Source organism: Pyrgilauda ruficollis, unplaced genomic scaffold (assembly GCF_017590135.1).
Source record: "Pyrgilauda ruficollis isolate IOZ18807 unplaced genomic scaffold, ASM1759013v1 scaffold29, whole genome shotgun sequence".
Taxonomy (NCBI): Eukaryota; Metazoa; Chordata; class Aves; order Passeriformes; family Passeridae; genus Pyrgilauda; species Pyrgilauda ruficollis.
Genome location: NW_024524266.1, coordinates 6,483,861 through 6,504,883, shown reverse-complemented (window position 1 = coordinate 6,504,883; position 21,023 = coordinate 6,483,861). Strand labels below are relative to the sequence as shown.

At 40.2% G+C, this 21,023-nt stretch overlaps 1 protein-coding gene across 1 annotated transcript in view; it reads left to right on the top strand.

Moving 5' to 3' along the window:
* The window catches only part of ARHGAP6 (Rho GTPase activating protein 6), a 314,111-nt gene that overhangs the window by 235,363 nt on the left and 57,725 nt on the right, over window positions 1-21,023 (top strand). Inside the window, exon 2 of the mRNA XM_041472498.1 lies at window positions 18,812-18,971. Coding sequence (XP_041328432.1) covers window positions 18,812-18,971 — 160 coding nt within the window. The remainder of the gene's footprint in view (window positions 1-18,811; window positions 18,972-21,023) is intronic.

The following is a 21,023-nucleotide window of genomic DNA, read 5'->3' as shown; positions in this document are numbered from 1 at the left end:
CATGCTTTAATAGTTGGCATCTTAGTCTGTTACCTTAGAGCTGAAGGTTTAGATGAAGGAATTCACTCCTCTTTTTTATGCATCTCTTTTATAAAAAAACTAACCAAACAGAACTTGTTGATTCTGTTCAGGTGCAATTGTAGGAAATTATTTTAAAAAACAACCTGAAACTCTTTAGGCTGGTAGAAAATCTTTATTGATTTGGAATACTGTATAATAAACTCACAGCCAGACATTTCAGAAATCAGAAAATAATATTTCAATGTGCTTTCAAAGACTGTATAGTGTTTTATTGTGTGCTTTTCTGCACATCCGTAAAAGACTGTATGGGAAGGAAAGAGTGAAATTAATTTCCAGAGAGAAATGTTTTAGGATACTGGGCATTTTTCCACTGAACATCTCTGTGGAAATCTGGAAAAAAATGTTATTTCAGTTCTCTACAAGAAAACAATGTTCTAACTGCAGTGCTCTTTCCCATCATCAGTAAATTTGAGAAAATTCTTTTGTAATTAATAACTAGCAGAAAAACGGAGCTTTTTTAGGAAAGCAATTTAGGAGATTATTTGCTTTTAAACAGTCTTCTTGGAAGTGTGAACTATGGATGGTATTTGTACTATTGTTTTCTGATTTGCTTTCAGATAGAGGGCAGTTTTAGCCCTTTGGAAAAGATGAGGGAGGAGGACAAGTAGGACAGTATTAACTGTGACATTGCAATATGTGGATTCTCTGCTCTTTGCACTTCTCTCTGCAACTCTCTGCAGTCCATTGAAACCGAATGCCTCCTGTATAGGACAGACTAGCAATAGCCAAGTCCCTAATGGACTTGACAGAGCTTTGACTCTTTTCCTGTTGAAGGGCTATGGGTGTTTTTTTGAGTGAAGACAGCAAAAGGCAAGGAGCTTAAAGCATCATTGATTTATATTGGTTTTTATTGCTATTTGTTACATAGCTACAATGCATCAGAACTCATGATGAGTGTATTACTGTTTCATCTGGTATTTTATTCTCGGTATTGCTGTTCATTTTTGTGAGAGTTTACATCCTTAGTAACAGAACTCATTGGGGTAATTTTCAGGGTGAAATTTTGTGCTGCTGAAAACCATTCTTTTAGAGGTTGGCACCAAAATTAGCTGAAAGCCAGTAATAGTTATAGTTGAAAACTGCGACCGACTGTTTGTTTCCTAATAGCACAGCATATGCCCAGCTCCTGGGGGAAAAGACTCTAGCAGCAGCTGAAGAATGCAGCCTGTGATCTCCTTCTTCCCAGGGATGCTCCACCCAGCCCCATAGCTATAAATGGCAATTGGACTTCGGGGAATTTCAGCAGACAACAAGCTAAGCAATGGCAGGTTCATCTGCAGCTGACATTTTCACTGTTGGGCATTAAATTCATGAACTATGGCATTGAGCAGTTTAGTGAACAGTGCAAGATCTGCAGCTTTGTGTGAGGCATGGTTTGGGCTCCGATGGGGTGGCTCAGTGCACCGAAGGAGGTGGCAGTCTCTGCCCGAGCCACTTCTCTCAGGGGACTGTCTCTGTGGGGACTGTGGGAGAGGCTGGGGCTGAACGAATGCACAGCCCTGGGAAACTTGTTGGCAAGTTTGCCACAAACCCCCATGTTTTATCAGGCAGCTGTGGAGTTGGCCACTGAGAAGCAACTTCATGTATTTGTAGCCTTACTAGCGCAGGTCAGAGCTCGGAGGAGACTTAGTGGTGCTCAGCAGCCAGGGAAAATTGTATTTAATGGAGGAATTCAGTTCATTCACTACATGTTTGTTATTTAGCCACCGTGTAGAAATACACCCCTGTGCTGGCCACCTTGCACTCCCTCCCTGCATGGGAGGAAATAGGGAAAAAGGCATTTCTGGAGGTTTGCCCTTATCTCTGTGAGCCAAACGAAATTAATTGCTTCCCCAAAAGTTCCTGTTCCTCGTTGCTGGTTGGAAGTGGTGCTGAGAATGTCCCGTTAGAGATGGTGGTATTTTGAACACAATCCCACTGCAGGTCTGGTCTGCTCCACAGCTGATGTGTCAGCATTTGAAACATCCATAATTAGCCTGCACTTTTGTTATTGTTGGCTTTCATTTCTCTGTCAAATGGAAAAGGTGAAATTTCACAAAGTCTAAGGAATTCCTGAAGGATAATCCAGTCTGTAATTAATTATTTTTGGATGATAATAATAATGATAAGAGTAATTAAACACCAGTAACATACACTTTCATTAATTCCATGCTGTGTGAAAAGTCAGAGAGAAAAAGCATGTTTAATGTTTATTCAGTGGAGGATTTGAATGGAGAAGTGTAAGGGAAGTAGCCTTCTGTGGAATAATAAACACCAAGTTACACATTGAACAAATGCTTCATTTTTATTATTCTCTCAGTTCCCAGCTGGAAGCATTATTGACTAGCTGTATCCATCTCTACCAAAATGTCTCTTGTATACAGTGCTCTCAGGCTGTCACTTTCCAAAAGCACAGAGAGCACACCTGCAGGCTGCTCTCTGCAACAGCTGGACTTTTATTGTATTCCTTACGTAAATACATACAATGAGATGTGCCTAGACTTTCACATACCTCCTGGAGATAAAGCTTTAAAGCAAATACCAGATACCATAAAGATATTTTACCTCGTAAAAATGCCACAAAATGTGCAAGTGTTGCAAATGCCTTTAAAATCAATGTCTTCTTTTAGATATGTACCCAATTTTCAGCTTGGCCCCTGGAAAGCCATTCTTGTAGCTGAGGTTATTTATTCTGTTCCATTTTTTGAATGGGATGCAGCTGTTGAATTCTTCAGACCTGAGTAAAGGCTCTTAAAGAGTTTTATTTATATCCGGTTTTTTCTGTTGTCCTCTGTTTCTGAACAAATAGCAACAGCTTCAGCTACTGAAAATTGTCATACTGCAGCTAAGGCAGGGGGACTTGTCTGAAGAGCTCGACACGTGAGTACATGTGTGTAATTGTATTAAAGTGAGTGTGACTTCTGAAGGAGGCTGGCATGAGGGTGACTTTTCCCCCTAGTGCAGAAGTTCCTGTAGGAGATCCCTAGGGATCTGGAGGACAAAGAGTGTGCCTAAGGCGATCAGCTAAAACTCATCCACAGCCTGCTAGAAGCATATTGCAATGATACTTAAGTGTATAATCCCTCTCATTTAAAAATGCAGAATTTTGGATTGAGTTTCCCTTGAGTATACTTTGTGATAATTAATGAGCTGTATCAAATAATCTTATTTAGCTCATTAAAGGGCATAATGCAGATACGAGCTCTTTAGACCTCGTAAACCTCAAAATTAATCTCTAGATCCATATGTTGCTGGACATCTTTGATAGTAAGCTGAAGTGCTGTGATATTTTGATGTGAGTAGAGTTTGATAAAAGTTCAAAAGCGATATGCAGTGCTGTTATGTGCCTGTGGGGTGGGGAGTTCTTTGTACAGCAGCAGTGCGAGATCCAGCAGGAAGCTCAGCCTGGGAGGCAGTTGCTGGTTTTTACAAGGATGCTGCAGTGAAAGCTCTTTGACTTCCTGTGCCTTTTTTCTGCAAGTGCTTCATACTGGCTCTTAAAGTCCACACTTTTAGTTCCTCTTCTTTTCACTAAACACTTTGCTCAATCAATAACAAAAGGTAAAATTCAAAGAGGCATTCGTGGATCTTTGAGCTGACTAATATGTATTTTAATTGCAGTAGTAATAATGTTGGCAAGAGGAGCTGTTGTGACTACTTAACACAGACATATTAAAATAATTGGATTGGGGATGCTTGCTAGATTGCAATTAAAAATTTTAAATAGGAGCAGAGGCCGTTGACAGTCAACAACCAAGGCATACAGAGAATAAAGGGGAGGGGAAGACAAGAAATAGAAGAGGGGGTAAGGAGAGGACATTGGAAAGCTTTTGTGCTCTTCATTTATCTAAAAATAGGTTTTCAGTCTGCCTTTGAGTTTGTTTATGTTTGTCTTTCCTTTGGATACTGTGGATGGAGACGTGTCTTTTCAAATGCTTTGGGAGTAGGCCCTGTGCTCTTTGAGCTTGGTTTCTGAAACAGAACTTGGAGCTGTGCTTGCACATTTGGGGAGCTGCTGTGAGCTTCTCCCTGGCCATACAGCTCCCTCTGAGGCCTGGACAAGACTCGTCCTGCACCCTCTTTTTTAAAATCTAGTGCAACATTTTCCAAAATATCAGTTAAGTCCATAGTTCTCTCTGTGTTCTACTTTCTGCATGTCAGATATCTAAACACCTCCAAAGGTGGAAGTTTGTCCTTGTGGCTCAAGGGCCGGTGAGGTGTGGGTTGTACCTAATGCTGCTTGTCACACATGGATTTTGGAGCTACCCTAAAAATAAAATCTGCTCTGTGGTTTTATGAAAACAAAGCTGTAAAGTGGTGTTTTCAGGATATTGCAATAACTGCTTTTAAAAAGTCGTTGAGAAAATACCGAGTGTACTCTTCTTACAGACTACAGCAACAGCACCAGCATGTTGGAGCAAACCCAGCTTTAGTTCCTCCAGGATGGTTTTTCTATTCTCCATCAGACTTTCAGTCTCTGCAGCTCCTTGTGATGTTTTCCTTTTCTGGAAAGAGGAATGATGCTGCATGTTCTCTCTTCATCTGTCTCAATGTATGGGCTTTTATTAGAGTCTAATATAACTTGTCAGAGTACTTACGTCATCTCTTTTGGAGTCATCAGTTTCTGGTGATGGATAACACTTAGAATCAAGAGATAAAACCCCCCAAGTTAAATATATTTAATTGGTTTTTATTTGCTTTCTGCTTTTTAGAGATTGTGAGGCACAGGCAGAGAGTGTTTGGAACAGATGGGTGTTTTGTGGTTACTGGACCAGACAGCGGAGATACAATTAAAGTGCCTTTTTTGCATATGCAACTTGCAACCACTTCTCTATTTTCACAGGTCTTAGGATCATATGATGTGTAAATTTAATAGAGGTTGTTTTACTTCTCTTATTGATTTCTATTTTTGAATGAGCTGCTTTAGCTGAACTTAGTGCATATAACCTTTTATGACTGTGGATGCTCAGTCTGTCTCTCAGGCTCCATGGTAGAGTTCAAAAGGAATACAGGAAAGCCTAAACTAGTGTTTTTCAGTTACTTTTCATGGGAATGCAAAGATCCAGTATGTTTTTATCCATGGTATTTCTGGTGTGTCTCTTAGAAGCTATTGTGCAGGGGGTTTTATACTCCAGGTTCTTTCTAATGAGCCTGGAGGGCTTTTGGTGGTGCAATGTCATCCCTGGAGGTGGAGGAAGGAATCTGTCCTAGGAACTCTTGCATGCAAAGGAGGGGAAAGATATGCGGTTATGCATGCAAAGTTCTTGGATGGCAGCCCCCATGAGGCGCACTAGCACATTTTGGACCAAACCATCATGCTTAGCTGCAAATGGGTTTTAGATTTTCACCAAGCCATCATTATTGTCCACAGAAAACATATTTTTCATGATGTTCTTTTAAGACAAAATCCTATTTTTTTTCCACTTAAAAAACCTGAGATTTTAGGTAATTTCTGTTTTTGAAGCTATTTTTTGGCAGTCCCATGGGGTATTTATGTCTGGAATCTGTCATTGGTGTAACAAGAGATCAGCCAGAGGAATTCTCAATGCCTGGTAATTTGGTTCTCTTAATCCTGCACCTCTCCAGAGTGTGAGTAAGTCCTTGGAATTTTGCACAATTAAGAAACAAACTAAAAGTCCCATACTCCTTGTCTGTGAATGACAAACTTACAATCTCAGAAGTGTGATTTTTTCTATGAGAGTTTAGGCCAAGCTCAATTCAAAATTTTGAGATGAACATTTTTGAGTGTTCTGGGAAAAAAATCAATCCAAAGAACAAAACAAATGTTCATTTTCTTCCTTTTGGTTGCTGATAGGGTATATTTTATTTAACCTCTCCATAAACTATGAATATTTTGTGTTATAACATTTAATTCTGATACCATGCTTTTAAATATAAAGCTGTCCATTACTGAAAAAAGTAGTTTGAAATGGGAAAGATAACTCCCTAGATGTGCTGGTAGATGATAGAAATTATATATAAATAAGTTCACCTAGACAGTGTAGGCAGCATGCCCCAAAGAACACTGGGTTTTCTTGCAGGGAACACTTCTAGTGCATAGTGCATAACCTGAAGAATCCAGGTTCAAAGCAGAATTCCATTTCTAAGAAGGAAACACTGTCAACCTGTATTTCCAATAAATATGAATTTGTACCTATAGTTCCAATATTGTTTCACTATTTTTAGACCTAAGATAAAAGGAAAAACCCGTCTCTGGAGCTCAGAAGTAAAAGTGGAAAAGGCCCCTTCAATACTTAACAGACATTAAATTTTATCTTTATGCAGGCCACCAAGAAGGATTGGTGATTTTTAGATACATTCTTTGCAGGACAGCTGCTGTGCAGAGCTGGAAATGGCAGTTCCTTCATCACATGGTCTGAGTGAGCCAGGCTCAAGAAGGAGCACAACCCCATTTCCAGTTATATAAATAGAAGAGTTTTGCTGATGAGGGAAACTCCGAGAATATTGGGGCAAAGGATATGTGGGCTAAAGAAACTTATTTTTGAAGAAAGATTGCAAGGGCTACAAATGCACAGAATATTTTCGAGAGGACTAACAGGACACTGCTCTTTGGCTGCAGCATCTCGACAGTCAGTGACAGTACTTTGCTGAGGCTATTCAGCTCTCTCTGCAGATAAGAGAGTTGTTTTGCCTTGGAAATTTTGTATGATTTGATGTCTAATGTGCAGCACACCAGCTGGTCTTGGCACCTCTCAGCCCTGGGCAGCGGTGTGGAAAGAGGCTGGAAATGGATGTGAGGAGGATCTGATGTCGGATCTGAGGCACTGAAAATGCTGAGGCCTCTGCATTGTTTTCCCTGGGCTTTCATAAGGCTCCAAAATTAGGGACATCTGATATCTGAGTTTGGTGCTGCCAGCAGCCAGGCTAATGGCCAAGATGTCAACCCAGGAGGGACTTGTGAGTTCTGAGCTGGGGCTCTCAGACCCTGCCTGGTGGGCAGCTCTTCAGCCTGCTGATTTAGAGGTGGACAAAGCATCTGGGTAGATATTTGGAGGAAAAAAAATTCAGAAAGTTACACTACATAATCTCGCTTGCCATTGCCGTGAACTCTAGCCCGTGGTTCTGCGTGCTATCCGATGAAGCGCTAGGTCGTGCCAGCCGACAAACAAACTTGTCACTCTGAAGAATGACTTGGTGAAAAGCCACACAGGGCAGAGCTGCCATCAGAATAATTGGTGATTCACTGTTTGTTTCTCACAAATTCCTACGCTCTCTGCCCACGCGCTATAGATGACAGCATTCTGTATGGGGACTGTGAACATGACAGACATTATTTATCAAGCAGCGCCTTTATCAAGGATTTTTTTTTCCCCTAGCAGACTGTGTAAAATGCTCAGACTCTATGTTGCTGTTGTCAAATTATGTTATACCTGGCCTGCCTGAGTAAGTTTTCAAAGGTGTTTTATAAAGCTCTGTGTGAGAACGTCAGGCAGAAGCTGCTGAGAGCTCCTTGCTGTGTTCTAAGGTGCCACAGCAGCTGTGTCCAGCACTCTTGTCTTCTCCTGATAGAGGGAGAGTTGGGGCAGTTGCAGTTGGTTCTGAGCTTGCACATCCCCAGGTTGAAGGATTTTTGGGAGGAGTTCTGCCCCTTCCTCACCTGAGCTCCTTGCACTAGCTCAGCACATCTCTGGAGTAAGAAGCAGGGAACCCAGTCACAACTTGTCTGTGTGACTGAGCTTTTCCTTGGGCCAGCCTCTCAGCTTGCTTCAAAGCACAGAAAGGAAAATATAATTTTTCCTCTTTAAGATTCATGACGTCTGGCAGCAAAAGGTGTCCTGGGAGTTGCAGCTGCTCCAGCCGGGCTCACTCTCAACTGCTTAGTACACAGCTGCAGGTCAACAACATTATTCTTAATTTATTTTATGATGCGGCATATCTGGATCTGCATCCTTAATTCAAGACTGAATAGCTGATCAAATACGGAAGAACACTGAAGACAAAAGAGAGCTCAGTTAATGGGTAAGGAAACCAAATAATCTTGTATGTCATAGGATAGAGGAAAGTGTGAGGGAGAACATGGTCTGAATGTGGTGTTCGTGGCAACATCAGGTATAATGTTTTTGGGCTTTAGATGAGTTTGAAGAGAAGTGAACATCTTTGATTCAGTGGGGGGAAAAGCAGGCACTACCAAGTACTTACCAGGCTCTGGAAATCCATCAACAAACTGAGAGCCTTCCAATACTGTTTGTTTTCAGACCAGTTTCCTGACCATGCCTGTTTTCATAAAGACTGAGAGTAATGAAACTATGGAATGAGAAGTGACATTAACATTTGGAAACCAAACTGTGTAATTAGGCTGATTTGTATTTTAGTGGCTTCATCAGGTGGTTTGCTTTGGATTCTGTGGTGACATGTTTATCCTTTTTTGTATGCTCTGTGCATGAAGGGCACGTAACCCAGGCAGTTGTGAGAAAAATATGCTGAGGATAAAGGGGTTTTGAAAGCTGATGGCGTGACAGCTGCTGCTGCATTGGTTCATTTTGGCAAATAACAGTTTCTGTATGCATCAGGTTTTATGGCCACGGCTGCATTATTGTTGCATTTTAAAATTCGAGTTAACTGCATACAAGAAAGTAGAGACCCAGAGCTGTTCATCATCTGGCTCGGTCTGTGAGGAGCTTGTAACTCTAGCAATTGTTTCTGTTTTTCATAACAGTGGGAACTTTATGGCTATTTTTCCCCTTTTCTGTCCAAAGTAAATGTGCTGTTTTAAAACAAAGAAAGAAGTGGTGGAATGTCTGGTGGGCACAGTTTGAACTCGGGGTCCTTCAAGTTGGGGGGGCGGTTTAGAAAATACATCTTTTTCCTGGAAATTGATGTTACAGTACAGTGTTTTTATTTGTGTGGATCATTTTACATTTCTTACTTTAGAAGTCACATTTTTAACAAGCCTCCATGTTAATAGACAATGGTGAGCTTCAAGGTGCTTTTTAGTGATCTTTCCAGGTGCATACAAAGATCCATCAGTCTGACCTATAGCTATATATCCATTCAGAGCTGTTTGTATAGTTCCAGTATAGTTGAACTAGTTTCTTAAAAAAATATTTAAACTCTGTTTGGTATTGAACTTAATGGCAAATCAGCAGAGTCATGTGTGCAAACAGTAAATTTTTTATAAGAAATGCCAAAATAGTGCTTTGCATTAAGCTAATGTCCTGTGCTGTGCTTTGCAAAAAGGGATCACATTGTGCTTCATTGCATAGAAAGAAGAGGAAAAGTAATTCCATGGATGAAAAGTATTTCTAATACTAAGGAGAGCAAAGCTTTGTACTCACAGTTTTTCCTTGTAATTAGAGTTTGTATATTTTCTGAACTTTTCCATAGAGAATCATCTTTGCGGGGTCTTCAGGAAAGAGACAGAATCAGCAAAACAGCTGCTGGTGTGGGTGGAATTTGATATCCTAGATCTTATAAAAACCCCAACAAACAAAGGAAGAAACACAGTCCCAATAAACTGGAGTAGATTGGCAGAGCACTGTGACTCACTCGCTGGTACAGACTTGTCCTGGGCTGCATGACATCAGTGTGTAGCACAGGGTGGTGTTTGCACACGTGAACATAGTGGGAGAGTGATAAAACTGAAGTGTAGAGTGATTACGTAGCAAAATAAGTGAAAACTCCTGTTCTCTAAAAGCTAATTGCTTACTTGTTGCATGTTTGAAATGCACTTTTCCCTGCCTTCCAGAGCTCCTGTGTCACTTACACTGCAGCACTGCTGCCTGGTGATATAAACTCATGACTCAAAGAAAACGCCCTTAAAATAGAAAATGGCTCCTACAACCTTTTTTCAGCCTTTATCTCAGCCAGTTTGTGAAAAAGAGAAGGGGCATGAGGAAGCACACATGGTCACAATACAGAGTTGGTGGGTGGCCGCTGTTGGAGGTGTCCAAGTCAGCTCTGAGAGTAGCCGTTCATGTAATGAGTTTGCAGATGGCTCTGGAGGGCACTGGCAATCTCTACTGAGGCTCAGCATAGTAGGGGGGAGATGTTGCAATAGATAATGGCCTCCTGAGTAGGGCAATTGTCTGGGATGGGGTAAACCTGGATCCATGGGCCAAGCCCAGCAACACGAGGTCCAATAAGACCAAGTGCTGGGTCCTGCACTTTGGCCATAACAACCCCAGGCACCTCTCCAGTCTGGGGGAAGAATGGCTGGAAATGGCCCTGTGGAAAAGGACCTGAGGGTGCTGATTGACAGTTTCATGAGCCAGCTGTGCCCTGGGGGCCAAGAAGACCAATGGCATCCTGGCCTCTACCAGAAATAATGTGGCCAGCAGGTCAAGGAAAGTGATACTTCCCCTGTCCTGTGCACTGGTGAGGTCACACCCCACATGCTGTGTCCTGTTCTGGACCCCTCACCATGAGAAAGACTCTGAGGTACTGGAGTATGTCCAGAGGAGAGCAGTGGAGCTGAGGAAGGGCCTGGAGCACAGGTCCTTTCAGGGGTGGTTGAGGGAGGTGGGATTGTTTAGCCTGGAGGAAGAGAAAGGTCAGGGGGGATCTTACTGCTCTCTGCAACCAGCAATAGGAGAGGACATACCCTCAAGTTGCACCTTGGCAGGTTCAGGTTGGACATTCTGAGTAATTTCTTCACTGGAAGGGTTGTTAAGCATTGAAATGTGCTGCCCAGGCAGGTGATGGAGTCACTGTCCCTAGAGTTATTCAAGAAATGATGACGTGGCACACAGTGCTTGTGGTTTAGTTTGCATGGTGGTGTCCACTCAGAGGTTGGACATGATGATCTCAGAGGTATTTTCCAGCCTAAATGATTCTGTGATTGTGTGCAAGCCTGGTTCAAACTCTTGCTCCAGGTCAGGTAGTACAGACTTCTTCCCAAGTCCTTTGTGTTTTAGCTGTGTAACTGAGAGCTGTCACTTTACTCTCCAAATGTAAATATTTAGAGGTGTCTTGCATTTTGTACCTATCAAGTAAATAACACCCCGCCTCACTCTCCCCACAAAAGAAGAAAATAATGCCCTAGAATTGTTTTCCAGCCAGATCTGGCATTTAGGTAGTCGGATGACTGTTTTCCTGTGTGCAACAGACCTCATTTTTCTTTCTGTCAGTTGTGCAAGTTTATAGAAAAAACTGGTATGAACCACTTGAAACAGTAAGAATAGAGTTTTGTATTGAATTTAAAGACTATACTGTTAGTCAGATCTTAGTTCTTGGAGCTATAGAATTATTTGATTTTAACTTTCATTATGAGATTCTGACAGTATCCTTGTCAGATTATGTAATCTCCGTGAGTCTTAAAAGCTCAAAACCCAGGAAGTAAACTAAAGTACTCAAATATGTATTTTTAGCTTTGTGTACAATACTTTGGCAGATACAATTTTTGCAGGCTTGGAAATTACAATGTGTACTCTTTCACATGCATTCTCTCTTTTAAATAGTAGGTAATTTCCTTTCTTCTAAAATGTTGCATTTTTTCCTTTTATATAGACCATAATACAAATAGATGCCACTCCTAACTGTACTAAGTATTGGCTGCGGTCACCTCTTATTGGGTGCAGAAATGGTTAACTTTGGTGCTGAGCAAGCAGAGATCCTCCTTGTTTCACCAGGATATTTTGTACTACTTCAGGATCGTAAATCCAGATAGGACATGTAATTATATATATATTTTTTTTTTGTTCAGATTGTTTAAATACAGTTCACATATAGTTTCAGCCTTACTATTTTGTTTGCTTTACATTAATCTCGTTAGGCTTAGGAGAAAGAGCACTATTTCAATAATCAGTATCTCACTGGAAGCTTTGCATTTAGTAAGGACGTAGCTTGAATAGATGGCACTCAGGGAATGAATAGATTACTGTAGCCTGCAATATTGATCAAGAGTTGTCCTCAGGACAGAGTCTCCCTTTTCCATAACCTGTGGCACAGGAAAACTCAAAGAGTAGATGTCAGTCTTCAGTGTATCATGGCTGTGGTTCTTCATTCACCTTCACAGGCAGCTGAACACCAAGGGCTGTTGGGATCACCTTTGTGTCGGTCATAGGAACTGGTGTGGAGTCTGTTCAAGGCAGCTTTGCCACTAAAAGTAATACTTGTGCAGCTGTTGTATTGGATTTTGGTCCAGCTGCCATTAGCTTGCAGAATTCTTGTTATTCCAAATGAAGCAGGAGCAAGTTTTAATACTTGGAAAACCTGAGCACCAGCCTCTCAAAATGTACAATAAATGAACCAATAGAAGGGAAAATAATTCTTCTCTTACTGAAGATAGGCTATCACACATCTTTTGTGTTAAGATTGACGAAACTTTTCTAGTTTACACTGTGCTCTCAGATGGTTTGATTACTGCAGTTTTTCAGCTTGTTACTTCATGCAGTCGTAGTTGTGACAGCACTGCTTATACCTTTAACCTGCAGCAAAGTTCAGAGTATTGCAATATGGCTTGATTCTCTCTTACACATGAAAACACTCAAAAATCTATTTATATGAAGGCCAACAAAATTTCAGCTGTAAGTCTGAAGTTGGATCTGGGCTTTTAAAGGCGTTCTGTCTCTGTTTTGGAGCCTCCAAAAAAGGTATTTGTCCACTTCTAGTTTAATTGCAGTTCTTCCTGATAAATCCCTTAAGAAATATTGATATCTGCTGAAGTAAGAAATCAAAAAAATCTGACCATGTATTTTGATGTATTTTAGGGGAGCTTTCTGACTTCTGGAGGCTGGTTTTCTAGATCTGTTGAAAAAGTTCAGTACAGAGTCCGTATGTTAGGGATGAATATTTTGCTAGGCAATATATTGTACATCATTCAGATTTATTGTTAGAAAAGGAATGAAATAATATTCATTACACATCAGGTGTTTGTAAGAGAATGCTTTTTAAGTACTCTAAACATGAAATAATATCCTGAGGCATTTAGAAAACTTGGAAGGGTTGATCCAGAAATATTTTCCCTTTTATTCAAACAGTTTTAATGCTGCTGTGAAAGCATGCTCATTGTTCTGCTCTCTGTTTATCCTTAGACTAAAGTTAGTTTTTACTCTGATAAATGGAAATCACCACTGTAATTAATAGTCTGAAATGGGTATCTTTACCTGGACACAGGTTCATACCTTCTTGCTAGATTAAGTATTTCTGTTGTAGGTGTGAATTCTGTCTCCCCTGAGTGGAATACCAGCTTTCCAGTGTTCCCACAGGGGTTGCCTTGCGGTACTGATTCTGAATACATGGATTTCCAGCCTTGGGAATGAGACAGGATTTGAGGAAGTGTCTGTCTGTCTTTGGCAATGCAGTAGTTATATTGATTGCCATTAAGTAGTTGTCATATCTCAACCAGTGTTTTGTAAAATGTGATCTTTCTGACAAAACTACACTTAAATACAATATAGTATGAGATAAGGCTACTTTAGTGAAAGGCTTCAAACTAACACAGAATCATCTGGACTGTACTTACTCTCTTCCTAGTGGAGACATTATATTAATAATTTTGCCACTGACGTCAAGGGGAACAGGATGTCACCCTAGATAACAACCTTAGTGAAGTCAGTCTTTCTTAATGAAGATTAATTGTTGGGGCCTCATATTTTGTACGTTCATGTTTAGATATCTTCCTCTGAATGCTTTGATGTCACAGAGCAAGTCTTGTGCTTCTTTATAGTGTGTAGTGTTGAGGTGGCATTTCATTCATCTGAAGGAATTCTGTTGCAGTAGTAGCAGACACTTGGGAGCATCTGTGTGATCCGAGAGCATCCTAGGTTCCAGTAGTTTGTAATGCCTGCTGGAAACCAGGATGCTGACTGTAATGCACTGAGCTGGCTATGGAAGAGCATCTGAAATGAGGGTGGCAGAGAGAGTCAGGTTATAGCACACTTGTACCATCTCCTGCTTTTTAAATCTTCATTAATTTGCAGGTGGTTATCTAGGATGACCCTATTAAAGGAGTTTCCGTGCAGTTCTTAATTGTATGTAATGCTTAAAAGGCTACTTAAATTAGTTTTTCCCTTTCTTCTTCATTCTCATCCTGTCCAGGAACAGTATTCTGTATGTTGATTCAATAGCACAGAGTATGTAACTGTGCTGAAGCAACTGACTTACTTTAGAGCTGGTTTTGTTCTTACTAACAGCAACACCAGGGAAATGAAGAGGGATTACCTGTACCAATAGCCAAATTGTGAGAGTTCATGCCTGAGGAGTCTGGAAATAATTGTAGAGAGAGTTTAAATAAATGACCAGGGGAAACAAAAGGTTGTAAAGTGGCAGTGATACATGGTTTCATGAAGCTTAAAGAAGTAATTAAACAAACAGAATTAAGATGCTAATACTATATTTGCCAAATTATTTGCAATATAATCTTTTAGTGCAAAACTACTGAGTTCTTTTATAGTGGACACCCATCTAAATATAAGCACATAGCTAAAAGTTGCTAGGATAGAAAAAGTAGACGTCATTGGTTTTGATCTTAGTGGTTTCAAATGGGTTTGAGCAAAAGACTAATGAAAAGTAGACAGCTAATCTGATAATGGTGTTCACCTAAATGAATACAGACCAAAGTCATTAACAGTAGCAATAAGGCATAAGACAAAAATTGCACTCTCCTTCTTGCATTAAATTATTTTTTTATAAAACTGTGATGTGTAAGGATTCTTATTTCCCAACCTTATTTCCCTTCCACATAACTCACTAAGGCTTGAAACTCCACAGAAATCAAGGTTGATCACTGCCTATACATTTGCATCTACATTCAGCATTCTATGCAGCTGTCAACCAGTTTCTGTATTGTACCAAAGACCGAAGAATGAGGCTTTTCTAAAAGACATCTGCAAGATTTTCTCTCGGAGGCTCAGGAGAAAGAATAGCTTAGCCATGCTTAAGAGTAATTTAAGTGCACGGTGTTGCTTAAGTCAGGATGTACCACTTAATGTTTATTTTGGAGTTACCAAACATCCAACCTATTAGAAAAATGCTTGAAAGAATATCAGAAAAGCTGCAGTCTGCATCTTATTAAAAATGTGCTTATGATTGTGCTTATGACTGTGGACGAGAAGTACAGGGAAAATGGACAGATTCAGTTTCTTCAGAGGCAAAAGGTGCAGTTTTCCAGCAATCTTCTTTGCTGAGTCATCTGCTCTGATATTTTAGGCAGTTACCTGGTGAGTGAACTGCTCGGTTGAGTGGAGGAAAGATGTTAGATGTTAATGGGCATGCCAGAGAGAAAATGCAGCTGAAGTTGCGGACTTGAGAGGAAAAATACGTGACTGGTTGGTGGAAAAAAACAGAGAAGGCTTTTAGTCTAGATTATGGTTTCATAAAATTCTTTGATGAAGGCAGCTGTGCAGTTTGAAGTTATGTCCTGTCAGGCTGATCACTTTATCCCAGAACAGTATTTCTGTTTACACTCTTCTGTTTGTGTGTTGGCTTTTTTTTTTTTTTTTGGTGATGGAGTCATTTGCAGAGCATATTTAGACCTACAGTCCTATAATCAAAATAATAGAGAGCAACCTGTGTACTATGTCTGAACACATGCAGGCATGAACTTCAAAAACAAACATGTCATTCTCACTTGTTGCTTAAAGATCTTCTGCTCCTTTTGAGCTTCCAGCTAGGGCAGGCTGATGTTGATTAGGCTGGTGAAGTGTTGCCTCTCATATGGAGAGAGAAACAGAAGATCTTCTTCATGTCTGTGCTGCCCTTGTCCTCCTTTGGTTGCCCCACAGAGTGCTGAATAGCTTTAGGCAGATGTAATTACCAGTACCCATTCTTCAAGGAGCTTGACTTTTCTGGACTTCTCCCAAGCCTGGATGATTTTGCAATAATTTACAGGCTGTTTGTATAACTGTGCAGTGCTTTGGGAGGAAGATGAGGCCTTTAATTTACCTTGTGTTTTGTAAAGCATAGGAGTATTTGAATAGATTAAATTCTCAAACACTGTGTTTTGACATAGAAGACAGTTATCTATAAGTGATATATATTTTCAAAATGAAACAGAATTTTTCAAGGAAAAGTTTCTTGAGCCTTTAAAGATTAGGAGATTTCATTGGCCCTACCTACCACATGATTTTCCAAAAATATTTTAGTTTATTAGTCATGTGTTCCATTAGCATAATAAAAACCTATGTTAATGTGACCTAGCAGAGATTTTATCAAACCGATCAAGTGTTGAAAAGGAATGTCTTCTTTAGTGCACAGCAGAGTAATTGCACACTCTTTAATCTCAGCAACCTGTTGTGGCATTGCAAGGTACAGATGTTGCAAATGACTGTTTTTAGCTAGACAGTGAGCAGCAAGAACATATGGGAGCCTTGCAAACTGGCAGAATAAAAACCTGGGTTTTTTCATTTATTGTAATTGTATTGTAATTGTTTTTTCATTTCATTACAATGTATAAATTATTTTTCATAATTCTGTTTTCATTCTTGAAAAAGAGGAATAATTCATGTGTTCATGCAGAATTCAGTTAAGGAACTTTTGCCTAATTTGTGCTCTTTCTTAAAAGTCCCATGCTGCACTGGTTGTTGTGGTCTACAGGAAACAGGACACGTATTCTGTTACCTTAACATTTTCTTAGAGGTGTAATTTTTGCTTCCCGTTCCTGTTTTAATATTAAGAGTTAGGATTTCACATTTATGGTAGACATACCAATGATATTTTTGTTTATGAAAATGCTGATGATGGAGATATAAGATAAAATACCCCTAAACTCCACCATAAAAACCTATCTGTACCATTTTGCCTGTAGAATACTTTATATATTATATGTTCATGAGGATTGAATGGTATACTTCTGTGCTTGTAAAGTTTCTTTTGCATTATCAGGGTTGGAAAGGAATTAGTTTTGTTGTATACATTGTCTGGTTTTGGATGCTGTTCTTGATCACTTTTATCTGTAAATGACAACAGCTTTTTAAAAAATGCAAATGTTTACTTGCAGTTTTTCAAATAAGGTTTATGTGACTCTTGCTGGTTTGGTTTTGCTTGAGTTAAGTTACACAGCTTGACTTGTAACACTGTGCAAACCTTTAGTCTGAGGTTACTAAATCTGGTTAGTCAGCAGTAAGGCATCAGAAGAGCCAGAACAGGTGAAAGAGAAAAAAAAAAAAAATGAAGTAACAAATTCCAGGAGTTAAATACTGGGGTAACACAGAATTTTTGCATATATAGCCCATGTGCATATAAATACTATAAAGACATTGATCATAGTACGTGCTTTAAGATATTGAGGTCCAGTTGTTGATATTAAGGTAATGCCTTTATCTATTATGATTACTTAATGACTTACAAAAACTACTCTGGCAAAAAAAAAATTCCGTGCTGAATTCAAACATATTTCATGAATTGCAAGAAAGGTTGTTAACTGTGTAATTCCTTTAATCTGTATTGCTAAATGGTGCTGCCCATTTGTTGATGTTTTTTGTCTCATGCCTCTGTGTGAATACACTCACACAGTCATAGGTGTGCATATGTGTTTAAATACAAATGTAGGTACAGGTTGTACATGTGTATTTAAATATATGTGCACATATATGGGCAAAATATATGGCAATGTGCACAAAGATGTTTGCATACAGCAGGATGCATAACTGCTAAGTAAAGTCTAATTTAACTGATTTTTATATTAAGGAGCTTCTGCTAATAATTTTTATAGTCAAGGGACATCCTTTGACTGCAGATGGATGTGCAGAACAGATGAATCATAGTTTACAGTGAAAAAAGAATTAGTATGCAATGATGGTACAGATGTTGAAATTTAAACTGAAAAAAAGAGTGAAGTTTTTTAATTGTAAGTCTGCCATGCTGTGATAAAAGGCAGGTTGGTGGGTTTCTTACCGCCCAGCTGATGTGCATCAGAGTTTTTTCATTATCAGCAGCTGCATCAGATTATAGTCACTGACAGGACTGATGTTTGTTTTTTAACATGGTTAGAATGAAAAACAAATTCTTTCTCTCCCTGTACTAATCTGTGCTCTTTGAGACGAATTCTGGAAGTCTTGCTTTAAGCTTGTCTTCATGCTTGCTCTTTTCTTTGAGTGATGATTACTTCTCTGGCCCAAGCTGAATACTGGGAGAAGAGTTTTTTGTGCAGGTTTTCACAGGTGGGATATACGACAGCTGAAGCTTTCGGTTTGCTCTCCAAGCATAATTGGTATCTTACAGAAATGTAGCATATCTCATGCTGTTTTCCTCTATAAATGTTAGCAAATATGTTGTTATTGCAGCTGTTCAAAAACATGGAATGTCTTGTCCTTTAGTCGATCATATTCTAAACACAGCCTCATTATAAGGAGGAGATGAGATGTGTTGGAAAAGGGGCTCTGCCAGTGCCAGTGCTCTCCAAGTCTGCTGGAGTAGGATTAGCAAGATGTGGGAGATAAGATTCATGTGGAGCATGGAGGTCTGCTGCTCTGACCGATGGTGTGGGAAGAGAATTAAGTAACATCAAGTACTGTACAGAGAAAGTAAACTGGGAAAAGCAGACAAGGATGCATTTTCCCCCCCTCTTCTCTGCTTTGTGCTTTTTGTTACTGGAATCCTAGTGTTTTTGCAACAATACTTGATTAAATGGCTTCAGACAGAATTGACTTCTTGTTTTGCATGACTGTATGCCTTTTAAGGAATGCTGCTCCGGGGAAAATAAAGATACTTGAAAGGTTAGAGATGTCCAAGAAAATGGCCTTTTGGTGAGAAGAACCTGTGTTGTTTTTTCTAGCAGTAAAAGAGATGGTTCTGTTTATTACACTGTGCATACCATATGATGCTTCATATTTTTCCATTTGATTTCCTGTAGGGTGATTTCACTTGGAACAGCATGTCAGGGCGCAGTGTTCGGCTGAAGTCAGTTCCCGTTCAAAGCCTCTCGGAGCTGGAGCGTGCTCGGCTGCAGGAAGTGGCTTTTTATCAGTTGCAGCAGGACTGTGACCTGGGCTGTCAGATTACTATCCCCAAAGGTAAGGGCTTGATAAGCTGTCTCTGTTTAGATTGTTAAGCCACTGATTTCATATCACAGCAGTAAACACTGGGGTTTTTTTATTCCACAGATACTGTCTTCCATTTCAGTTTTTCTTAACCACAGTCATTATGTAAAAACGATGAGTAAAGTTGTTTGTATGCTGTGTCCAATTTGGGCCACCTGGGGGTGGGATCATCTGATCAAGGGCAGATGTCTACAGGGTAGATAATCTAAATCAGACGCATTCATGCCAGGATGTCTTGATACTCAGCTGAGAGAAAAAAAATGCTTTTCTTACATTTCCTGATATCCAGAATTAAATGTCTATGTAGGTCAGGTAGATCTTACCATAGAAGTGGGTTTTTTCACTCTGTATAACATTGTCTGTGAAGGAAGCCAACTGTCACTAGTTCAGGTAGGCAGTGAAGGCATTTATGTCAAATAATATGACTCCTACCCAAGTTTTCCTAAAGACGGTGCTGCTTATATCCTAGAAAACGAGTTAATTTTCAGCATAAAACTTCAAACTCCTAGGAAACAGGAGATTAAATGAAAAGGAGCAGCTCAGCTATTGGAATCCTGATGCAGGATATGTGCATGTGGTAGACCTGTACTTAGGTTACCATGGAAGAGATCTAAACCTCATCAATGAGAAAGATTCTGTTGTTTCCTGTAGGCTGCAGATCAAGCATAGCAGAGATAGCTGTTGTGCAGTCATTTGCAAATCTGGCTTTCCTGTTGTTTCTTTGCAGCTGTATACTTACATAAGGAATAACAAGGGATCACTGAATTCTCACCTTCGACCAGAGGTGCTGTGTGGTAGCATATACACAGTGATGCCACAGGAGCAGTTTTTAAATGAGTCTAAATTTGTCCAGCACCTGAAAATAATGACATGGAAAGTAACAAATGTGAAAGAGACAGGCTTTTGTATTAATCAGCTTTTTAGGTTCTGCAGAAAACTCCTGCCAAAACAAACAAAGTCCAACTTCATACATATAGGAAGGTACCGATTTGCAGTGAGATGGATTTAATAAATTTCTTCAAGCCTCACCAGCTTCCCTGGTCCCTCAAAAAAAAAGTTTCATCAACAGGAAATCAATTTTATAGGATATTTATAGGAGGAACTGGAACACTAAGGACTTTCCATTAATTTCTGACAGTCTGAACTGCCAGTGGCTGTTCCTGAGGGAGATGAACATACACATATGGAGGTCCTACATGTGTGGATGGATGTGTGGTAATATCACCCAAGACAATTGAGTACAGACATTCATAGAATAGCTTAGTTTGGAAGGGACTTTAAAGGTCATCTAGTCCAACCCCCCTGCAATAAGCAGGGACATCTTCAACTAGATGAGGTTGCTCAGAGTTCTATCCAATCTGGCCTTGAATGTTTTCAGAGATTGGGCATCTACCACCTGACTGGGCAACCTGTTGCAGTGTCTCATCACCTTCACTGTAAAATATCTTTTTTACACCTCTAAATCTACCCTCTTTTGTTCTAAAACCATTACCCCTTTTCCTGATGCAACAGACCCTACTAAAAAGACTGTCCCTGTCTTTCTTTTGATCCCCCTTTCATTACTAAAAGGCTATGCTAAGATTTCTCCGGTCTTCCTTCTCTGATCTGAACAACCCCAACTCTGTCAGCCTATCTTTGTAGGAGAGATGCTCCAGCCCTCTGATGATTTCTGTGGCCCTCTTCTAGACCTGCTCTAACAGATCTATATCCTTCCTGTGCTGAGGACCCCAGCACTGTATGCAGCACTCCAGCTGGGGTGTCACCAGAGTGGAGCAGAGTGGCCCTGCTGGCCACGCTGCTTTGGATGTAGTATAGAACGTGTTTGGTTTTCTGGGCTGCAGGGGCACATGCTGGCTTAGCCTCTCATCCACCAGCACCTCCAATTCCTTCTTGGGAGGGCTGCTCTGAACCTGTTCCATCTCCAGCCTGTGTGGATGCCAGGAGCTGTCCAGGTACAGGACCTCATGAGGTTTTCCTGGGCCCACTTCTCAAGCTTGTCCAAGTCCCTCTGGATGTGACCCATCC